Consider the following 24,367-nt stretch of genomic DNA (forward strand, 5'->3'; position numbering starts at 1 on the left):
CAGTACCTCTCCCAGGGACTCCAAGAAGGCCAGATACTCTATACTGCTATTTGGCCCGTAGGCACAAACAACAGCAAGAGCCCTCTCCCCAATCCGAAGGCGCAGAGAGGCGACCCTCTCATTCACTGGGGTAAACTCCAACACATGGCGGCTGAGCTGGAGAGCTATAAGCAAGCCCACACCAGCCCGCCGCCGCTCACCACGGGCGACTCCAGAGAAGTGGAAAGTCCAGCCCCTCTCAAGGAGCTGGGTTCCAGAGCCCAAGCTGTGCATGGAGGTGAGCCAGACTATCTCTAGCCGGTACCTCTCAACCTCCCGCACAAGCTCAGGCTCTTTCCCCCCCAGCGAAGTGACATTCCATGTCCCAACAGCCAGCCGCTGTGTCCGGGGATCAGGTCGTCGAGGCCCCTGCCTTCGACTGCCACCCAATCCACACTGCACCAAACCCCTACTGCTACCTCTGTGGGTGGTGAACCCACAGGAGGTCAGGCCCACGTCACCTCTTCGGGCTGAGCCCGGCCGGGCCCCATGGGCAAAGGCCCGGCCACCAAGCGCTTGCATACGAGCCCCAACCCCGGGCCTGGCTCCAGGGTGGGGCCCCGGCTGTGTCATACCAGGCAACATCACGGTCCTTGCTTTTTTCTCCATAGGGGTTTTTGGTGAACTGCTCTTGGTCTGGCCTGTCACCTAGGACTTGTCTGCCTTGGGAAACCCTGACAGGGGCATAATGCCCCTGACAACATAGCTCCTAGGATCATTCAAGCACACAAACCCCTCCACCAGAATAAGGTGGCAGTTCTAGGAAGGGCTGTGCAGAGATATGGGGCATAATGAATGTATTGTATTTTTGTAATTATTGCCCCATACCTGTGCAGAGGTATGGGGCAATAATTACAAAAATACAATACATTCATTATGCATTCTCTAAAAAAGAGCAATAAGGATTATACACAAGGCTGGTTACCAGGATCATAGTTCAACAGGAACAAATTATCATTAAACTTGAACAAATCCAAAGTAATATTATTTGGTAACAACAAAACAAACACACAAATAAATATTCAGTTCTGAATACGGTACATTAGCGCTGTTGCCTCACAGCAAGAAGGTCTGGGTTCGAGCCCCGTGGCCGGCGAGGGCCTTTCTGTGCGGAGTTTGCATGTTCTCCCCGTGTCCGCGTGGGTTTCCTCCGGGTGCTCCGGTTTCCCCCACAGTCCAAAGACATGCATGTTAGGTTAACTGGTGACTCTAAATTGACCGTAGGTTTGAATGTGAGTGTGAATGGTTGTCTGTGTCTATGTGTCAGCCCTGTGATGACCTGGCGACTTGTCCAGGGTGTACCCCGCCTTTCACCCGTCGTCAGCTGGGATAGGCTCCAGCTTGCCTGCGACCCTGTAGAACAGGATAAAGCAGCTAGACATAATGAGATGAGTCAGAAATACTGAAATTTGCAGATCTGGTGGACTTTCAAACGGCACAAATATTCAAAGCAAACAATAATCAACTACCACATAATATTCAAAAACTGTTCACTGAAAGAGAAGGGAGTTATAATTTAAGGGGTTTATTTAAATTAAAAAATTATAGGCTGCGCACAACCAAGAAAATTTTTGTATTTCTGTTTCTGGGGTAAAGCGGTGGAACAGTTTAAATGAAGAGCTCAAGGAATGTCCAGACATGAAGCAGTTTAAAAAGATGTACAAAAAAGTGATTTTCACAAGTGTAGTGCCCCGTTAGCTAACCTGCTATGCTTACGAGTGCGCTCCCCGAATCCATGTGCGGAGAGATCTCTCTCTCTCTCTATATAGTTAACCAATGCAATAGTTAGTTAAGTAATTTTGTTGAATGTGCCTTTACTTACTCAAGGATGACTACTCTTAAAATTTGCTGCTTTAAACAATACTGTAGGAATAGCACTCCTAGGTAAACATAATAAATGTTGTCTTTATATCTATTGTGTAAAGGTGTCTTCTCATATACTGATGGCGGTCCTACTATTATCACCTAGAAGGAGTTTTAAACCTTTTTTAAGGGACATGTACCATTTACCCTTTAAACTATGTATACAGTATAATACCATGCATGAATAGGTCAAATGAACTACACATATGCACCAAGCATAAATTTTAACTATTTACTTAAAGTAGTTGGAAAATATATACAGTACATCCAGCTCATAGGCTGCAACACAAATGAAATTGTTGTCTCTTAAATTCAGTTCAGTTCTATTTCAGGGCGGCACGGTGGTGTAGTGGTTAGCGCTGTCGTCTCACAGCAAGAAGGTCCTGGGTTCGAGCCCCGGGGCCGGTGAGGGCCTTTCTGTGTGGAGTTTGCATGTTCTCCCCGTGTCCGCGTGGGTTTCCTCCGGGTGCTCCGGTTTCCCCCACAGTCCAAAGACATGCAGGTTAGGTTAACTGGTGACTCTAAATTGACCGTAGGTGTGAATGTGAGTGTGAATGGTTGTCTGTGTCTATGTGTCAGCCCTGTGATGACCTGGCGACTTGTCCAGGGTGTACCCCGCCTTTCGCCCGTAGTCAGCTGGGATAGGCTCCAGCTTGCCTGCGACCCTGTGGAAGGATAAAGCGGCTAGAGATATGAGATGAGATGAGTTCTGTTTCAAATCAGTTCAGTTAGTTGTAAATGGTAAATAAACTCAAATGTATCCACTACCAAAAACAAACAAAACTTTACTAAACCTTCTATTACTGCTGGCAGTTTACCTTAAGATAACCATGACATGAAACAAAATAAAATGGGTACCCAACAAAAAAAAGTAGATGTCAGTTAGTGAACGATGCAGGCCTGTAACGTAGCTTGTGGGTGGAGAGGCCTTAACCAAAATGGCCGCTTCACGCCGTTGCGCATAAACAAAAAACAAAAAAGCTCACCCATGCAGCCGTTTTGCCGCCGTCTGCTTTGTGGTAGCCTCGCAATTCTGGAGAGGGTAAACGGACTCGTTGCCCCTGAAAACGATGACCCGCCTCCGGTCGGAATCCTCAGTCTGGTCGCTGCCGTAGAGCCGAGCTGGCCGCACATCTCCAGTCCGCCTGAATGCGCGCGAGCTCCGTTCAGTATTAAACACTCACAATGTTCTACGCGGGAAGCTCTCGTCCCAAAGTTCCGCCAACTTGCGTGCAAACACTACTATGTCCGCATCGAATCAACGTTTATGACTCACAGTCCAGTTGTCACTAAACAGTTACCATGTAACTACAGAAATTAGTGTTTGACTAACTCTTTTGTTCACTCCTATCACAACCCAACTCTCTCCTTCTCTCCCCTGCTGCTCCTCCCACCTCTCTCCACTTCCTCCTCCGGTCAACCTCCGACCCCCTACTCTGATTGGCCCATAGCCAGGTAAGTAATTTTTTAACAAACTTAATTCTTTTCACATACACACACTGTTTTCACAGTTTTAACACATTGACATTCCCATTTTAAACACAGGTCAAGTAAATAAAATAAAAATCAGAAATTAATAATCCCCAAAATCCCAAAGGGCTACACAAGGTATAGGATGAAGGGGATTAATCATAACTGGCTGTTTACTGTGTATTTTTTATTTTGTTCTTTTTTGAGTCATCATCTATTTGTTTTGTTTTTATTTTGTTCTTCTCCATTGTGAGCATGGTATTATTAGCAGGTAATCTTAGGGTCCTAGGCAAGCACAGGTTCTCAAAGATAGTTATCCATGCAGGAGCTAATGATGTACGCCTTTGTCAGTCTGAGGTTACTAAGAGTAACTTTGTAGAGGTGTTTAAATTAGCGAAGGCGATGTCCGATGCTGTAGTATGCTCTGGCCCCATCCCAATGCGGCGTGGCGATGTAGCTTACAGCAGGTTATGGTCGCTGAACTGCTGGCTGTCCAGGTGGTGCTCTGAAAACAGTGTGGGCTTTATAGATAATTGGGCTAATTTTGAGGGCACTGCTGGCCTGTTAGGGCTGGACGGTATCCATCCCACTCGGGAAGGTGCTGCTCTCATTTCCTGCAGCATAGGTCATTGTCTCAGAACAGGCCTAGTTAATTTCTGACAATCCAGAGCCAAGGCCAGGGAGCAGACGAACAGGCTAAACCGACTGTCTGCTAGCTGCACAGAGTCGTCACTCAGGGTCCACTACATCGAGACTGTGTCTGTTCCCCGAGCTCAACAAAAAGGTAGAAATATTCAGAGAGTTTGTTCCAGTAACCTAATCAATATAAAATTAGATCATACTGACTGTACAGCTGCTGCCAGCACCTTTGATCTAAAGGTGGGGCTATTAAATATTAAATCTCTTACATCTAAAACGCTAATGGTTAATGAACTCATTACTGATCAGGAGTTTAATGTACTTTGTTTAACTGAAACATGGATTAAGCCAAATTAATATATAGCATTAAATGAAGCGAGTCCTCCTGGATACAGTTATATACACCAGCCTCGTCTAACTGGCAGAGGAGGAGGTGTTGCGGTTATTTATAACGATTATCTAGGTGTAACACAAAAACCTGGTTATAAATTTAATACATTTGAAGTTCTTCATACTCATATAATGTATGTAGCCTCGAAAAATAAGTCTACCCAGTTAATTCCATTGCTTATTATTTACAGGCCCCCGGGGCCATATTCTGATTTTCTTTCTGAATTTGCAGATTTTATCTCAGATCTGGTTATTTCCTTAGACAAAGCTTTAGTTGTCGGAGATTTTAATATTCACTTCGATAACCCAGAAGACCCTTTAAAAACAGCATTTGTGTCCATCTTAGATTCAGTAGGGATTAAGCAGAATGTCATAGGACTGACCCATAATGGTGGTCACACCCTTGATCTAATACTAACATTCAGATTAAAAGTAGACAATATAGTCATACTTCCATAGTCTGAAGTTATCTCAGATCATTATCTCATCTCATTCAAAATATGTCTGAGTAATAATATATGCACCTCACCACGCTACTGTATGAAACGTACTTTCACGTCAACTGCTGCACAGAGCTTTATAAATGATCTCCCAGAGTTGTCAACTTTGATTGGGTCACTGTCAGCCCCTGCAGAACTTGATCAGGCAACTGAATGCTTAGAGTCAACATTCCGCCATACTTTAGATAATGTAGCTCCTCTAAAAAGGAAAATGGTCAGAGACAAAAAATTAGCACCCTGGTATAATGATGACACTCGCACATTAAAACAGACCACTCGAAAACTGGAACGTAAATGGCGTCAAACAAAACTGGTAGTGTTCAAATTAGCGTGGAAGGAGAGCTTCCTGAAGTATAGAAAAGCTCTTAGTGCTGTGAGATCAACATATTTCTCCTCCCTAATAGAAGATAACAAAAATAATCCTAGATTCCTATTTAATACTGTCGCAAAATTAACCAGGAATAAGTCCACTATTGACACATGCACACCTGCAGTATGTAATCGCAACGACTTCATGAATTTTTTTAATGACAAAATTGACACTCGATGCCATTACAGCATACTAGCTAATGATAGACTAGCAGATTTCATTTTAACCCATTTGGAATATCAAGACAACACTTTTCAATAAGCAGTGCAGTGTCATTTTATTTAAATACTTCACGTTTATTGCCATGGAACATCAGATGAATGTAATGTAGAAGTTCTGCACGGAACTAGCTAAACTTGTGCAGTAAACTAGCCTACTGGGCTAATATGTGAGGTAAAATATTAGGCTAGCCTACATGATACTGGTGCTAATAACTGGTTTCAAAACTAATGAGGTGCCCTCAACATGCACAGATTCAGCCTCAGGAATAGGACCCCAGCCCTCAACCCAAATCCTAGGAGAAGGAGGTGAGCAATACAATCCATGAATAAAGGATTTAGGGTTAAAAACTATTTTAATTTTTAGGCTACAGTAAGCAGCATTAGACTATTAAGACTTACATTAAAATGAAAATATATTTCTTTTTTTTTATGAGCAACTATTCTTAGGTAACTTAGTATGGAGTTCATTCAGTCAAAATGTTCATGTGTTAAATCTCGCTGGGGTACACACTGCAGGATCAAGTGAGGAAGTGTCAGCTTTTTTTGGCTTCATCAATTGTCTTTACGTAAGTGCCAGTCCAGAACGATGGGCCATATACAAAGAAACTACCGGCTGCTTTCTACACAGCTTGTCTGACACTCGCTGGAGTGCAAGAATTGATGCTGTTAAACCGACAACAGTCTATTCAGTCTAATTCTGACAGTTCTGCATTTAAAATGTTCATATACCAAATAATTGTATCACCTAAACTTGCTAGGCAGCTGATCACATGCATAGTAAAGTAGAAGTGCCAGCCAAAAACAGACTTCAAATTCAGTTGCTTGTGCTTGAAAATTTTACCGGGAGGGGCCCTAAATTGTAATTTTCCATAGGGCCCAAGATTTCTAGCAGCGCCCCTGAACTATATAACTGTATCAGATCATCAGTTAGAATGTTTTACTCCCCTTAAAGAAACTGAATTACTTTCATTAATCTCTACATCAAAAGCCTCAACTTGCGTACTAGATCCCTTACCTACACATCTATTCAAACAGATAATACCTGGAGTAATTGAACCGCTTCTAAAAATAATAAATTCTTCTCTTATGATTGGCTATGTACCCAAATCCTTTAAACTAGCAGTTATCAAACCCCTGATTAAAAAAACCCTGACCTTGATCCCTGTCAGCTGTCCAATTATCGGCCAATATCAAACCTCCCCTTTATCTCCAAGATCCTTGAAAAAGCTGTGGCACAACAGTTATGCTCATATTTACATAGGAACAACATCCATGAAATGTATCAGTCAGGATTTAGACCTCATCATAGCACAGAGACAGCACTGGTTAAAGTAGTAAACGACCTACTGTTGGCATCTGATCAGGGCTGTGTCTCGCTACTTGTGTTGCTTGACCTTAGTGCAGCATTTGATACCACTGATCATTCCATTCTTCTGGATAGACTAGAAAATGTTGTGGGAGTTAAGGGAATGGCCCTCTCCTGGCTTAGGTCTTATCTAACTGATCGTTATCAGTATGTTGATATAAATGGTGATATTTCTAGACGTACCGAGGTAAAGTTTGGTGTTCCACAAGGTTCTGTCTTGGGTCCACTGCTTTTTTCTCTATATATGTTACCTCTGGGTGATATTATTCATAAACATTGTATTAGTTTCCACTGTTATGCTGATGACACAAAGTTGTATGTCTCTGCAAAACCTGATGAGAGACACCAGCTTAATAGAATTGAGGAATGTGTTAAGGACATTAGACACTGGATGCTTATTCATTTCCTTCTGCTTAACTCTGACAAGACTGAAGTACTTGTACTCGGACCACATGCAGCTAGAAGTAAGTTTTCTGATTACACAGTGACTCTGGATGGCCTTTCTGTTTCTTCACATGCAGCAGTAAAAGACCTTGGAGTGATTATTGACCCCAGTCTTTCATTCGAAACTCACATTAATAACATCACCCGGATAGCTTTCTTTCATCTCAGAAATATTGCAAAGATAAGAAATTTAATGTTATTGCATGATGCAGAAAAACTAGTCCATGCTTTCGTTACCTCCAGGTTGGATTATTGTAATGCCTTACTGTCTGGATGTTCCAATAAGTGCATAAATAAGCTCTAGTTAGTTCAAAATGCAGCAGCAAGAGTCCTAACTAGAAAATATGACCACATCACGCCTGTCTTATCCACACTGCATTGGCTCCCAATCAAATTTCGTATTGATTATAAAATACTACTATTGACCTTTAAACCACTAAATGGTCTCGCACCACAGTACCTGAGTGAACTTCTGCTCCTCTATGACCCGCCACGCCTACTTAGATCAAAAGGTGCAGGCTATCTGCTGGTACCTCGTATAGTGAAGGCTACATCAGGGGGCAGAGCCTTTTCTTACAAAGCCCCACAGTTATGGAACAGCCTTCCAAGTAATGTTCGGGAATCAGACACAGTCTCGGCGTTTAAGTCTAAGCTGAAAACATATCTGTTTAGTCAAGCCTTCGGTTAATGGTGTTTATGAGGTAAAGGTGTAGATCTAGAGGGTCCTCAGACATAGTGTTTTGGTAAACTGGGATGTATGGATGCTGTCAGTCCCCACTCGCTTGCTCACTCGAGTTTGTTGACGGTGTAGTGGCTGGCTGCTTTATGTCCTGGGGCTCCCTCATGCCTGTGTTACCTTCTGGCTCTCCCCTTTTAGTTATGCTGTCATAGTTAGTTGCCGGAGTCCCTGCTTGTACTCGGTGCAATATGTATACTGTTTCTACTTATTCAGGTGACATTGGGCATACCTAACAACCTGCGTTTTCTTTCCCTCCCCCCCCCCCAAATCTGTCCCTCTGAGTTACATGGAGTCAACAGGAAATCTTTTGGTGGAGAGGGTGGAGATCTCGACTGGCTATCGTAGCCTGCAGGGAATCGGCTGTCAGACATTCTGTTGCATGTCCCAGACCCGGTGAAATGTAACTGAATTGTCTTGGCCAGCCCTAAGGGTCCCATCTGCATCTCATCATTGCTGAGGCGTGTGCTCCCATCATCCAATCAAGCATCCAGCCAGAGCAGGTCATGATATTTTTTTAACCATATTAACATGCCATTGTTGTGTGTTATGCCTGATGTAAAGACTCTCGTCTCTGCGAGCCTACCACACAGATTTAATACTTGTCATTTTTAGGGCATACCTAACAACATGTTTTCTCCCCCCCAATCTGTCCCTCTGAGTTACATGTTGGTCCTGGGATTGAGACGCTGGCCTCTTCTGCCCCTCGGACCTGCTTGATCCATCCTGGTGCCCTGTGTCTGGTCGGAGTTTTATCGCATCGCTCCTGTGAAGGACGGCCCCATGAGGACAGTTGAGGGTTATACCTGGAGGACGCTCTGGACACTTACAGTAATGCTTTTATGGCTGAGGACTACAGTTGACTTGCTAACTTTAGGACTGCAGTTATCATGAACAGTTTTGCACTCAAGTTTCCATCAATGAAGAGTTTATAACATCAATGAAACTGTCCTCATGTTAAAACTGTTAATGTTATAGTCATGCTGTCTGTTGTTGCCCAAATGAGGATGGGTTCCCTTTTGAGTCTGGTTCCTCTCGAGGTTTCTTCCTCATGTCGTCTGAGGGAGTTTTTCCTTGCCACCGTCGCCACAGGCTTGCTCATTGGGGATAGATTAGGGATAAAATTAGCTCATGTTTTAAGTCGTTCAAATTCTGTAAAGCTGCTTTGCGACAATGTTTATTGTTAAAAGCGCTATACAAATAAACTTGACTTGACTAGTAGTAGTAAACTTGTGTAGGCATAAGGAAGCTAGATAATCAATTTAAATTGACTTATGAAGAGGCGTGGGATTAAATAAGTTTTTACTTCAGCCCACTCCTTTTCGGACATGTAAACTCAAAACTGCTTAGTGCATCCTTGTTTGTATTTTGTTTTGTTTTGATTTTGATGATATATTATTATTACCTATATTATTTATGGTTTATTTTCTAATTTAGTGGCTTTTTATGTGTTCTTGTTGCAAATGCTGTTTAGTTTTTCTTGTTTTCTGTTTATTTATTCATTGTTTGTTTACATGTCAACAAACTATCAAACAACAAAAACAAACAGGACACTGTATATCTTTCCTTCAAAGTGCAAATAATGCTCCTTTTCGTTGTTGCATTTTCATATGACTCCAGGTGGAGCCGTTGTCACACTTTAGGTCTGAGCACTTCTCTCCCCTCAGCCTGCTCAGGTGAGGGGAAAAATGCCTTTCTCCAAAATTTTTCAATACTCTATATCTTACTCTGAAGCTTTAAAGTCTGTGCCCATGAATGTTTTTTTGTGTTCGGGTTTTTGGGACAAGTACGATAGAGTATGAGCTGAATTCTGAGCCCTCTGAGAGACTTAACTCCCAGGATGAGGACGATGGTGAGGACCAAATTTTGACATAATTAGGAGACCATTTCTCTCTATATCTTGTATTTTTACTGGCATTTTACAGTAATGCTATTCTGCAGTTTTTATTCTTCTCTTAAATTTGTAGATTATCCTCCTGGATATGTTCCATCAGACAACAAATCTTCAAAGAATCTGATTGGGTCTGCCAAAGGTGAATTCCAGTTGTAGTACTTCTTTCATGCATTCATTCGTTCATTTTCAGTGAGCATTTTACTGAGGGTCAGGGAACACTGAGGGTCATTGTGAACACTGGACATGAGGCAGGAATAGACTCTGAATTGGACGGCATCTATTGTAGTCCACCACACACATTCACAACTCGGGGCAATTTTTATCGTAGCAAAGCCACCAGCATGTTTTTGGCAAGGTGGGGGGGAAATATGGAGAATGTGAAAATTCACACACCGTAACCCAGGTTCAGGATTGATAGCTGCGTGCTGCCTCATAGTATTTCAGCTTTTTTAACAAAGGGTTTTAACAGAAAACTGAATACATTATGTCTCCTCTATGATGAGGTTAATCGACATGAGGTATGGTCAGGTTTATCCACAAAAGTATGTTTAGTATGAACCACTGTAGGCGTCTTGCTCCAATCATATGATTGCTACAGCTGTTGAGCACTATATTGTCATTTATTCATTTACAGATGTTATTCTTAACATGGTGAATAACATTGCTGCTAACGTGCTAGGTGGAAATCCAGAAGATGGAGCTCAGAGTGAAGTTAATTCTATATACACACAATCCTGTACCTATAGATGCTTGAAAAATTATCCACACCATGGCATTTTTATCTACAAAAAATGGTGTGGCTGCAGATTTATATAACAGCCAAAATAGTGTAAGCACAAGTACAGTGAAATTAGGTTCGCACCTTCCATTTGTTTAGAGAATGGGGGTGGGGGTAACAGACTAAATCTACTGTCATGTGTTTTTTCATGTAAGGTGAGAATATGTTTGCCAAAAGTGTAAAGTATGAGCTGTACCCATTGGTACTTTGAAGACTGTTAGTTAAAGTGGAATCAGGTGTGGCTCCAGCTTGGTTGTGGGGGGGACCTTGCAATCTTACCAGCCCTTTACAGATAAGATTAAAAACTTTAAATGTACAGGTTGCACAATGAATAAATGATTTGACAAGGAATTGGTTGTTAGTCGGCTTAATTTTTCCATTTTTCCACAGGCGATTATTCCTCCCTGGATTTAAATTTGACTGAGACATCAGGAACTCCAGTACAAACAGTTTCCCCAACCTCATCCAAGATTATGTAAGTATTTGAGAAGATTTATTTAAAACATTTTACAACCCCAATTCCAAAAAAGTTGGGACACTGTTTAAACGGAAAATAAAAACAGAATGTGATAATTTGCAAATCATGGAAACCCTATATTTCATTAAAAATAGTACAAAGACAACATATCAAATGTTGAAAGTGAAAAATTTTATTGTTTTTTGATAAATATATGCTCCTTTTGAATTTGATTTCAGCAACACATTTCAAAAAAGTTGGGACGGGCATGTTTACCACTGTGATGCATCATCTCTACTTTAACAACACTGTAAATGTTTGGAAAGGTGAGGAGACCAATTGCTGTAGTTTTGAAAGAGAAATGATGCCTGATTGTTGCCTGATACAGTGGGGAAAACAAGTATTTGATCCCTTGCTGATTTTGTTGGTTTACCCACTAAGAAAGACTTGATCAGTCTGTAATTTTAATGGTAGGTGTATTCTAACATGTGGAGACAGAATATCAAAAAGAAAATCCAGAAAATAACTTTTAAATATCTATATTAATTTATTTGTATTTTATTGAGAAAAAGAAGTATTTGATCCCCTAGTAACCATCAAGAGTTCTTGTTAATACAGACAAGTTAGACTCTCCAAATTACCTTGTCACCTAAATTGAAGACACCTGATATCACTAGTGACTTGTATAAAAGCCACCTGGCCACAGAATCAATCAGTTTGTCAGACTCCAAACTCTCCAACATGGGAAAGACTAAAGAGCTTTCTGTGGATTTAAGGGAGAAGATTATAGACCTGCACAAGACCGGTATGGGCTACAAAACCATTAGCAAGAAGCTGGGCGTTAAGGTGACAACTGTTGGTGCAATTGTGCGCAAGTACAAGACTCACAACATGATCATCAATCGACCTAGGTCTGGGGCTCCAAACAAGATCTCACCTCGTGGGGTTTCCAGGATCATGAGAACGGTGAGAAATAGACCTAATACAACACGGGCAGAGTTAGTGGATGATCTTAAAGCAGCTGGGATCACAGTCACCAAGCAAACAGTTGGTAACACTTTACACCGCAATGGTCTAACATCTTGCAGTGCTCGCAAAGTACCCCTGCTTAAGAAAGCACATGTGCAGGCCCGCCTGAACTTTGCCAATGAACATCTGAATGACTTGGAGAGTGACTGGGAGAAGGTGTTATGGTCAGATGAGACCAAAATTGAGCTCTTTGGCATCAATTCAACCCGTTGTGTCTGGAGGGAGAGGCATGCTGCTTATGACCCCAAGAACACCATCCCCACTGTCAAGCATGGAGGTGGTAACATTATGCTTTGGGGGTGTTTTTCTGCACAGGGCACAGGGCTACTTCACCGTATCAATGGGAGGATGGACGGAGCCATGTACCATAAAATCCTAAGTGAAAACCTCCTTCCCTCTGCCAGGAAGCTTAAAATGGGTCGTGGATGGGTCTTCCAGCAGGATAATGACCCAAAGCATACAGCCAAGGCAACCAAGGAATGGCTGAAGAAGAAACATATCAAGGTCATGGAGTGGCCCAGCCAGTCTCCAGACCTGAATCCTATAGAAAATCTATGGAGAGAGCTGAAGCTCAGAGTTGCCAAGCGACAGCCATGGAATCTTGATGATTTAGAGGTCATTTGCAAAGAAGAGTGGACCAAAAGTCCTCCTAATATGTGCAGAAACCTGGTCATCAACTACAAAAAACGTCTGACCTCTGTGCTTGCTAATAAGGGGTTTGCCACAAAGTACTAAGTCCTTTTGGCAAGAGGGTTCAAATACTTATTTTCCTCAATAAAATGCAAATAAATTAATACAAATTCTTTAAAGTCGATTTCTTGATTTTCTTTGTGATATTCTGTCTCAGCATGTTAGACTACACCTACCATTAATATTACAGACTGATCGAGTCTTTCTTGGTGGGTAAACCAACAAAATCAGCAAACTGCCTTCAAACACATAACTACATATTTACTTACAACATAAAAACAATGACATCTTTCATCTTGGACATAATCATTTGTGAAATTTGTGTAGTGTAACACTTAAAGGTAGTAAAAGTCCGGCATCTTCATGATTGCAGTTATTTCCCTAACATTTATTAGAATACTGAACTATCTAATTTTATATAAGGGTTTGGCCTTTAAACAAGCAAAAACATGGAGTGGTTCTCAAAAATGTTCCATGCCGCAACCACAATCTGCATCCTGTTTTTCATCGGACACTGGCTGATCATCAGCTGTGACGTTTCAGTGGGCTTGACGACAAAGCCAGAACAGCATATTATTAATCTGACTTTTTCTTTCCTCCCTGTAGGATCAGAAACAGACCGAGTCTATACAGGTACTGCAAAGGCAGCTGGAGAATGTGACCCTGCTTGTTCTTAAAGGTCCCCTTGCATCGTTTTTTTTTCATTAATTTTGCAGTGGTCTCTAGTATGAATGAATACCCTGTGAGCTGGTTTTGGTGAAAAAAATGTTGTGGTTCTCCTGTTTCAGGCTGTTCTAGTTTGGTGGAGGAGTGGGTGGCGGGAGAACGACAGGATTTCAGCTCTTACTCATTAATATTCATGACATGTAAATGTGTTACATTGGCTAACAGCACTGTGACGCTACCTCCAGTGGGTCAGAACAAGCGGATGTCTTACTACGGTGAGAGAGAAGGAACAAACCATGAAAGGAAAAATACCGTGCGCTGATGTCATTGATGTGCGACGCGAGAAAATAAGAAAATAAATTCAACAAATGTTTGGGTTTTTACTGAACAAACAAACGAATAAAATGAATGAGTGACTTAAAAAAAAAAGGATGTGGGTGTCTTTGTAAAAACTGTTTTGATTGGCTAATATGGTCTCGACATCGATGTTTTGACCAATAACAATGTAGATAACACGAATTTTACATCACATTCAATGAGATTTAAACGAGACTAAAGATGGTGACTTACAAATAATGTGTAAACATCGTTGGAGTTAATAAAGTTTGAACAGCATGAAGGAACATACCCCAACCTCCCAAAATTAATACAAAAAAATTCTCAACGGATTTGGCATAATATAAAAAGGTCGTTTTTTACACAGAAAAAGCGGAAAACTCTCATCCCTGCCAAGCTTGTGACCATGTCATGCATGCTAACGTGGAGTATATGAACCTGCTATTTTGTAACAAAAACCTTCGAACAAAAAGTTCATGTTTTACTTACAGCTTGTGAGCTGGTGGTCGATCATCTTGACTACAGATCCAGGTATTAAAAACAACCTCGAAGCAAAACCACTACTGAAGGCACCGAAGTTTGAAAAGTCACTGTGGTTGAATTGATCAGATCACAGTACTAAACTTCGCTTGTGGTGTTCCAAAGATAAATTCCAATAATTTCTTCTTCACCTCTTCTATCTTGGGCAAGAAATGCAACGTTGATGTGTTACTGCCACAAATAACACAGGCACGAACTTGTTCAGACATGTTTTCAATTTGCTGTCAGGTCCTCTTCGTTAGCTACTGACAAGATGGGCTCTGCTATCTGTCCTCGCACTTAAATCTGAACTTTCTTCCTGTGGGCGGTTGCAAGCCAAGGTGGGCAAGGCCATGAATACTAATTTTCGAAGTGACGTCACTTGGTATGGCTTTTTCTGATCCACTCGTTTTCCCGACTATTTTCTTTCATAAGCTAATACAGGGAATGGGAGTAGAATTACGTTTTCACATGCAGCATGCATATGCAACTTGGAGTGAACTATGGCATTTCAAAAAGAGCCAGTATTAAACATTTTTGGTGGAAGGGCACCTTTAACCTGTCGCTGCAAGTGAGCCAGCTACAAAGAGAGGTATGAACTCTCTGCCCTTACCACAACTACTGTATATGTGCAAGTGTTTTGAATGGTATAGATTGCATTTTATGTTGATCATTAAACTGTTGTTGGGTGAATGGTGTTGTGTTGTGTTGTGCAGGTCTCTGACAGGCACAGTTACCTGCTGCTGTCTGTGGTCCTTGGCTTGCTCATCTGCATCGTCATCTGTGTTAATTACTGTCGCATGTCAGCTCCGTCTGCAGAACCTGACACATCCATACCAAACCCCTGCTGCCTTGACAAGTGAGCATCAGCACTCATTCAGATTTGCTAGAGGTTTTGATGGGTTTTATTTGAGGTGGATTTGATTTTATCTAATCCAGACATTGACTTTCAGAGATTCCCCTGGTTATGAGGATGTGAACCCAAAGCGGAGAGCGTCCTATCCATTTTCACAGTCATCCCTGCAAATTGCAACTGCTGAAGATAGAACTGCAGTACACTTTCAAGAAAGATAGCATTACTAATGCCAAAAGGGTTATGCTGCAATTCTACAGTAAGAATGGTGTACCCAGGAGCTGCTGTGTGAGACGGCTGCCTCTCTAGTAGCTCTGTAGTTTTTAGCTCTTTTAACCCCTTTTTTCTGCCTTTTTACTTTCTGCTCTTCTTACGAAGACAGTGTGCTTTTCTTCATATCCCATGGCTATTTTTAACTTTAACACGCAACCAGGAGCCAGTTTTCTCTCTTATTCAAGAGAGGAGCTGCTGGCCCTAAAAACAATGAGACGAGCCGGGATATGACACCCCATCCCGGCAGAGCTGACAAGGAAACCCAGGGGCTGCAAAGCCGGGGCTAAGTTAAAGGCTAGGCTAGCGGACAATGGCCGGCGCTACAAACCATCCATTCCCTCCGTTATCATGGGGAATGTGAACTCGCTGCCGAATAAAGTCGACGAGCTATCCACACTGAACAACCAGCGGATTTACCGGGAGAGCAGTTTATTTATTTTTACGGAGATATGGCTAACACACCTTGTACCGGATGCTAACGTGGACCTGCGGGGATTCACTGCTGTGAGAGCCGACAGAGACACTAAAGCATGCGGGAAAGGCAAAGGCGGGGGACTCATCATTTATGTGAACAACTGCTGGTGTAACTCTGGACATATCTCCATAAAGACAGTCTTATGTTGCCTGGACTTGGAGCTGCTAGCCGTTAGCCTGAAGTCATATTATCTGCCGAGGGAGTTCAGTCATGTGATCACATCTGTGTTTACATCCCTCTGAGGGCAGATGCAGCCGCTGCATGTGAGAGGATTCACTCTGTCACAGCAAGGCTGCAGACACAGCACCCTGAGGCATTTATGATCATTTCTGGGGACTTTAATCATGCTACTTTGGACTCTACTTTGGCTGTTTTTTAACAGGCTGTGGACTGTCCAACTAGGAACAACAGGACAGTTGACTTGCTGAATGCTAATATGAGGGATGCATACAGAGTCACACCCCTCCCCCCACTAGGGAAGTCTGACCACAACCTGGTTCATCTACAGCCAAAGTACACCCCCCCCCCCCCCCGGTTCAAAGGCAGCTTGCAACAACTAGCTCCATCAGGAGGTGGTCCCTTGAAATGGAAGATGCCCTCAGAGACTGCTGTGACACCACAGACTGGGATGTGCTGCTTAGCCCACACTGTGAGGACATAGAGGAGCTGACACACTCGGTGTGTTTACATGCACATAGAGAAAATAGAATTTCTGCCGTTGCTCGACTGAAATCGAAGTTCTAAATGGCATGGAAACACCTTAGCTAGGCTGAAATTGAGCCGAACTTGATTTCTCGTAATTGAGCAACATGACCTAGATAATGCGATTTTTGCCAAGCTACTTTGTGCATGTATACCCTATCGAGCTATGTAGTCGAGCTACTTACTTCAGCACTGCCCTTTCCGGAAGTGACGAGTGACGAGACCACAAGTGGGAGAAACAACAGCCTTGGTCGGCATGACAACAGCAGTAGTAGCGAACAGCAGAAGAGGTCAGGAGGAAGAGAAAATGGCGAGCAGAAGCATGCACTTCTGGAGCAATGAGGAGACAGGGTTCATGCTCATTCAGCTTCATGCTCATCAGCTCGTTCTTCTTGTGAACACGGAACTGATAACTTTGTTTATACTCTTGAATAGCTCTTCTTCATGACGACAACTGGAAATGTACCAACACGATGGGGCGTGTAGCGCCACCTGTGGCTCGGGTGCACAATGTACCTCACACAATAGCTCGATTTCCCCGTGTGCATGTAGGATTGGATTTCTCTGGCACCCCTGCTGGGACCCTTTGCTCGATTACCGACAGCAGCTCGATTTGGATGTGCATGTAAACATACTGACTGTCTGACAGATTACCTCAACTTCTGTGCAGACATGGTTTCCCCCGCTAATACTGTACGGTGTTACCCTAATAACAAACCATGTGTAACACAGGAAGTCAAAGCTGTCCTCAACAGGAAGAAGGCCACCTTCAGGAACAGGGACAGGGAGGCAATGAAAGCAGCACAGCAGGAGGTGAAAAGCTGCATGAGGGAAGTTAAGGACAGCTACAGGAGAAAGGTGGAGCAGAAGCTGAAGGAGAACAGCATGAGGGAGGTCAGGGAAGGTGTGACAACCATCACAGGCCACAACACAAAGACCAGAGTCATTGAGGGGACAGTGGAGAGGGCGAACGAGTTGAATGACTTATTTAATCGGTTCAACCAGCCCACGTACCCCCCCACCCTCCCCCTCACTGCAGCCATCTCTCCTTCTTCCCTCAACACCCCTCCCCCCAGTTATTGCAGCAGCCCCCTCCTCACCCACCTCAACACAGACTCCTCCATGCATCACTGCAGACCAGGTCAGAGGTTAACTGAGGAAGCTTCACCCCAGGAAAGCAGTAGGCCCGGACAAGGTGTGTCCCCGACTACTGAAGACCTGCGCTGCCGAACTGGGTGAACCACTCCAACGCATGTTCAACCTCAGCCTGCAGCTGGGGAGAGTGCCCACCCTCTGGAAGACATCATGCATCGTTTCAGTTCCCAAAAAGAATCGGCCCAGCGAGCTGAATGACTTCTGACCGGTGGCACTCACTTCACATCTGATGAAGACGTTGGAGCGGCTCTTCCTCAGCCTCCTCAGACCCCAGGTTCAACATGCCCAGGATTGTCTGCAGTTTGCATACCGGGCAGGTGTTGGTGTGGAAGACGCCATCCTCTACCTGCTACACCGAGCCCACTTGCATCTGGATAAGGGAAATGGCACAGTGAGGATCCTCTTCTTGGACTTCTCGAGTGCCTTCAACACCATCCAGCCCCTTATGCTTCAGGACAAACTGAACAGGATGCGAGTGGACCCCTGCCTGGTCACCTGGATCTCCAGCTACCTCACTGACAGGCCGCAGTACATCAGGCTGACGGACATCATGTCTGATACTGTGATTAGCAGCACTGGAGCATCCCAGGGCATGGTGCTGGCCCCTCTTCTTTTCACCCTGTACACTGCAGACTTCTGCTACAACTCAGAGCTCTGTCACATTCAGAAGTTCGCCGATGACACAGCCATCATGGGGTGTATCAGGGATGACAGAAGGAGGAGTATAGGAGCCTGGTGAGGGACTTTGCTGCTTGGTGCAACAGGAACCATCTGCAGCTCAACACCTCAAAGACCAAGGAGCTGGTCATTGACTTTGGGAGGTCCAGACCAAGGTAACAACCAGTTCTGATTGAGGGAGTTGAGGTGGAGTCTGTGGATTCTTACAAGTATTCGAGCTGTGGCAGCTGGACTGGACTTACAACACCAACCACCTGTACAGGAAGGGACAGAGCAGGCTCTACTTCCTGAAGAGGCTGCGGTCCTTTAACATCTGCAGGAAACTCCTCCAGATGTTCTATCAGTCCATGGTCGCCAGTGTCCTGTTTTACACCGTGGTGTGCTGGGGGGGCAGCACATCTAAGAAGGACACATCCAGGCTGGACAAACTGATCAGGCGGGCTGGCTCTGTGGTCGGCATGAAGCTGGACTCTCTGGTGACGGTGGCTGAGAAGACGACTATGGACAAAATACAAACTATTGAATATCATGGATGATGCCAGTCACCCTCTGCACACCGTCATCAGCAACCAGAGGAGCATGTTCAGTGACAGAATGCTCCTTCTCAAGTGCAGGACTAACAGACTTAAAAACTCCTTTGTCCCTCATGCCATCAGACTGTACAACTCCTCTCTGGGGGGTAGGAGGGGTAACAGGAGGACAGAGGATGGGAAGGAGCAGTAGCCTAGCCTGACAATAAACAATACTGGACAATGTGCAATACCTCTTCCGTTGGCCCCTTTTTCTTTTTTTCCCCCTCTTCCCCATATCTTATTCTTTTTTTATATTTGTAGATGCAAATACCTAATTTAATTTAATTTATCTAGAAGTTTTTTCTCAATTTCTATTCTCTGTTTATCCTGTAATGATGCTACTGGAGTTTTAATTTCCCTGAGGGAACCCGCCCAAAGGGATCAATAAATTTCTATCTAATCTAATCTAATGTCCTGGCTATTCAGGGCTTTTTTTTTAATCTTTTTTTTAAGTTGATTAGAGAAAAACAAAATGGTGGAGCCTGTTGCTGAACCAACCGAGGATGAAATAAAAACTCTACTCAAAAACAAAGTCCCCCAAAATTAAAAAAGCAATAAAATATGGAATAAAAGTATTTGATACTAAGAATGTATCTTTTTTTAAGAATTATTATTGTAGCATTTTCACAAATTGCTCCTGTCATTTCGCCAGTTTGTTTACATTCTAAGCGGAAATTATTTTGTCAGACGTTTTGTATATAGTTTTTAATTTACCAAATTTGCAAAAAATAAAAATAATGCCTTGTTTCTCAAAATCCAGTGAATGTGGAAAGAATAAAACAGTTATTCTACTCAATCTTGTCGTACATGGCTTATAGGCAACTCGGTGATACGCAGGCAAAGTCAGCTGGAATACCTGGTGGACTGGGAGAACTACGGCCCAGAAGAACGTAGTTGGGTAAACCATAAGGACATACTAGACCCACTACTCACAGAGGAATTCCACAGCCTACACCCAGACAAGCCAGCACCCAGAGTAAGAGATCGACCCAGAAAATCAAAAGTTCCCAGAGGGAGTGCCTTGGAGGGGTTCTGTCAGTAACGGCTCAGAGAACTCTGTTAGAACAGCATTCAAACACGGCCACCCTGAACTACAACACCCAAGAACCACAACTGCCTCAATCACCTGACTATTGATCACCCTACCTGCAGGTCATCACAACAATTACCACTCACCTATTTAAGCCCCACTCTCCAACCAGCCCGGTGCGAAGTATCATTTGGTATTCTCTCCCACTCATATTGAACCATTTGTTTTTTGATAGCCTTTCCAGTGTATTGACCTTGTTTCTGTATCTTCCTGACTTCACTTTATCGCTTGCTCTGTTGTTCTGTTTATTGATCGCCCGACCCTCGCTAGTTTACTGACTTCACTTCCTGAATGCCGATTTGGACACTTCTGACAGTTTGCATGACCCCAGTCTCCCCTGCGCCTGCATCTGTAAGTGCCTGCATGCTGACAGCATCAGATGTTCATTTACTTGCCAACAACTCTGAAGGTCTGAAGCTGACGGAACACTGTTTGAAGGTCATTGAGAGAGTGCTGGACAAAGTAATACGTGAGATCGTAGACATTGCCAAATTTCAATTCGGCTTTGTGCCAGGAAGAGGAACGAGTGATGCTATCTTCATTGTGAGACAGCTACAGGAGAAGTATCTGGCTAAGGAAAGAAATCTGTACTTTGCCTTTGTGGACTTGGAAAAGGCGTTCGACCGGGTGCCCTGTGAAGTGCTGTGGTGGGCAATAAGACGTGTGAGTATTCCAGAATGGATCATTAGAACAGTACAGGCTATGTACATGAATGCAAAAAGCATGGTACGGATTAACAACTCTTACAGCAAGGAGTTCAAGGTAAAAGTTGGTGTACACCAAGGTTCTGTTATTAGTCCACTCCTTTTTGTCATCGTGCTGGAAGTCCTGTCTCATGATTTCTCTACTGGCGCCTCCTGGGAACGTTTGTATGCTGACGATTTGGTGATTGTTGCTGAGACGCTTGAGGAGCTTTCAGGTAAGTTTCTGTTGTGGAAAAATGGCCTGGAGTTAAGAGGGTTGAGGGTTAATATGGCAAAAATGAAGGTCATAATATCTAGCCCAAACCTTAATTCTCTAAGGGACTCTGGTAAACATCCTTGTGGTGTTTGCAGAAAAGGTGTTGGTTGCAATTCCACCTTCTGCAATGGATGCCAACATTGGGTACATAAGAAGTGTACAAGAACCCGTGGCAGGCTCTCTGCAGATCCCTCCTTCAGATGTGACCATTGTCTTGGCCTGGCTCGCCCTATTGTCGGCAAGCAATTTGACCAGGTGTCTCCAGCTCATAGTCCACATGAGCTGGAGACAGTTGACTCGTTTTACCACCTGGGATATCATCTTTGTGCTGGTGGTGGATACGAGCTTGCATCAATAACTAGAACAAGATCGGCATGGAAGAAATTTAAAGAATTGCTACCCCTCCTTTCATCCATGGCACTTTCGTGTGGCACCCGTGGTCAGGTGTACAGTATGTACGTGAGAAGTGTTATGCTGTATGCAAGTGAATGCTGGCCAATTAAGAAAGAAGACATGAAACACCTTGAGCATAACGAAAGATCAATGCTCAGATGGATGTACCACGTTAACCCGTCGGCCAACATCAGCACAGAAGCCCTTCGCCGGAGTCTAGGTCTTACTGGCCTTGATACTGTACTCAGGTTAAGGCGTTTGAGATGGTTTGGCCATGTCAAACACAGTCCACATGCCATCAACACCATCCGGTGCCATCAGGTTGTAGGCATGAGAAAGAGGGGTCAGCCCAGGAAGACATGGGAGGAGTTAGTGGCTAGCAATTTGCAAGCCTGGGGTTTGCAGGTGGAAGACGCACTTGATAGAAAATGCTGGAAGTGTGCGCTTCATAATTTCCATGCACCGTCTGACACACCACAGGTGTCTCACAGACGTTAACGGGAAAAATAAAACCTCAACTGAAATTTGACTTTTCAGTTTGGTAAATCTGTGTTTTTCTATATTCCTGATTATTTTATTATCAGCTAAGCTTCATCCGTATGCTATATTCCCCAAACTTTCATGCTATTAATCACCTACAGTACAACTGGATTGTGGAGTATTTTTCTTCTCAATAAAGATGCAAGAAGGCACAAAATTGGAGAAGAGGAGTAGTCTTGAATGAAGACTTCTGACTCAAGGTCAGCACAAAGATCAAACTGTCTCTCCTCTGTTCTGGTAAACACATTCTGGTACACAGTATCTGCCCAATTTCCAATTAAAAAGTTAACATCGGAGTTGTGTGGCATAGAATGTTGTTCGCTATTCGTCTGTCATTTGCAACGATGACCAAGAGCATCATTTGTGGCAGGTGAGACAATGTGAACGATTTAATGATAAGTGATGTGGAGGTGTGGTGGGTTCTTTGATGGCTGATGAGACCAATATGAGCATGGAACTTCCTTTGGTAGATCGAGCACACAAAGATGGAGTGAGCTGGCTGTGAAGAGTTGGATGATCTACTCTTCCTGGCTTGTCTCTTCAGCTGCGCATCTCAGATTCTTCTCTTTTCATAAGCCAGACAGCCTTGGTGGATTGCAGAGCACCATGACGAGTGTTATTGAGCAATCTGCTCCCAGTTGTCAGGATTTATTCCCATGTCTTTGAGTGACACTTTCAAGCTGTCTTTGAAGCACTTCTTTGTTTCTCCACGCATTCTGTTGCCTCTGAACAGCTCACCATAGAAAAGTTTCTTGGGCAGACGACACTCATCCATGCGTGTTAGGTGGCCAGCCCACCGAAGTTGTGCTTTCTTGAGCATGGTGTGCATGCTGATGGAATTTGTTCGACCCAAGACTTCTGTGTCAGGTATTTTGTCCTGCCAGGTGATCCTGAGGAGCTTTCGGAGACAGTTGGGGTGGAAGCGATTCAGTTTGCATGCATGACGTTCAAAGGTGGTCCATGTTTCACATGCATACAGGAGTGATGTCAGTACTACTGCATTGTAAACTCTTAGCTTGGTGTCTAGCTTGATGCTGCATCTGAGTTTCTCAGGTGCCCAAAGGCAGCGCTGGCTTTCGAGATTCTCAGACTGACTTCATCATCGATGTTCACTAAGTGGTTGATGGTACTGCCAAGGTATGTGAATCTCTGTGTTTTTCAGGGATTCTCCCTTAACCATGATGTTGGGCTCTTCATACTGATCTGCTGGAGAGGGCTGGTAAAGGACTTCTGTCTTCTTCGTGCTTAGGTTAATCCAAAGTTGTCACAAGCAGAGGCAAAGGAGTCCATGCTTTCTTGCATCAGCACTTCTGATGATGCACTTAGAGCACAATCATCTGCGAAGAGAAGTTCACGGACTGGGTCTATTCTCACTTTCGTCTTTGCCTGGAGTTGTCTTAGATTGAATACTCCACCATCACTTCTGGATCTTATCTCGATGTTATCTTCTGAGTCAGAGTAGGCGTCGGTTAGCATGGCGGTGAAAATCATGCTAAACAGCATGGGTGCCAGCACACAGCCTTGTTTGATGCCATTGGTAACGGGGAATGCTTCAGAGGATTCTCCATCATCCAGGATGTGAGCTTGCATGCCATCGTGAAATTGCCTCACCATCTTCACAAACTTGTCGGGACAGCCAAACTTTGCCATAATGGCCCAGAGTCCATTGCGGCAGACAGTATTGAAAGCCTTTGTCAAGTCCACAAAGGTGATGTACAAGGCTTCATTTTGCTCCTGACTCTTTTCTTGGAGTTCACTGTAAAACCCGATAAGGTCACTGAGCTCAAAAATTTTATTGAAACTGATTACGTAAAAATTTTTGAGGTAAGTAACTTCAATTTTTTAAGGTAAGATTTCTTAAAAATTACAATTAAGTGTAACTATAGTGTAATTTTTAAGAAATCTTACCTTAAAAAATTGAAGTTACTTACCTCAAAATTTTTTACGTAATCGGTTTCAATAAAATTTTTGAGCTCAGTGACCTTATCAGGTTTTACAGTGTTGTTGGGCAGCGAAGATCATATCTGGTGTACCATGACCTTTTTTTGAAGCCACATTGGCTCTCAGGGAGAAGGTTATTTGTTTCCAGGTGATGGTTGAGTCTGTTTAAGAGGATTTGTGCAAGTATTTTGCTAGCTTTGGCTAGGAGTGAGATTCCTCTGTGGTTGTCACAAGCAGGTCTATTCCCTTTTCTTTTGTAGAGGTGGACTATTGATGCATCTTTGAACTCTTGGGGGGATGGTTTCATGCTCCCACATTTCTTGGAAGA

General features: G+C 43.4%; 1 protein-coding gene across 1 annotated transcript; it reads left to right on the forward strand.

Moving 5' to 3' along the window:
• Window positions 1-19,843: 19,843 nt before the first annotated feature.
• LOC132881740 (uncharacterized) lies at window positions 19,844-23,781 on the forward strand. Its single transcript, XM_060914562.1, has one exon. It carries the CDS (start codon window positions 20,497-20,499, stop codon window positions 22,054-22,056), a length of 1,560 nt encoding a protein of 519 aa, XP_060770545.1. The 5' UTR covers window positions 19,844-20,496; the 3' UTR covers window positions 22,057-23,781.
• Window positions 23,782-24,367: the final 586 nt, after the last annotated feature.

The sequence above is a fragment of the Neoarius graeffei genome, chromosome 1 (genome assembly GCF_027579695.1).
Source record: "Neoarius graeffei isolate fNeoGra1 chromosome 1, fNeoGra1.pri, whole genome shotgun sequence".
Lineage (NCBI taxonomy): Eukaryota > Metazoa > Chordata > Actinopteri > Siluriformes > Ariidae > Neoarius > Neoarius graeffei.

Coding starts and splice junctions, on each gene's coding strand:
- LOC132881740 (XM_060914562.1), top strand. CDS start 20,497: ATGCCGATTTGGACACTTCTGACAGTTTGCATGACCCCAGTCTCCCCT.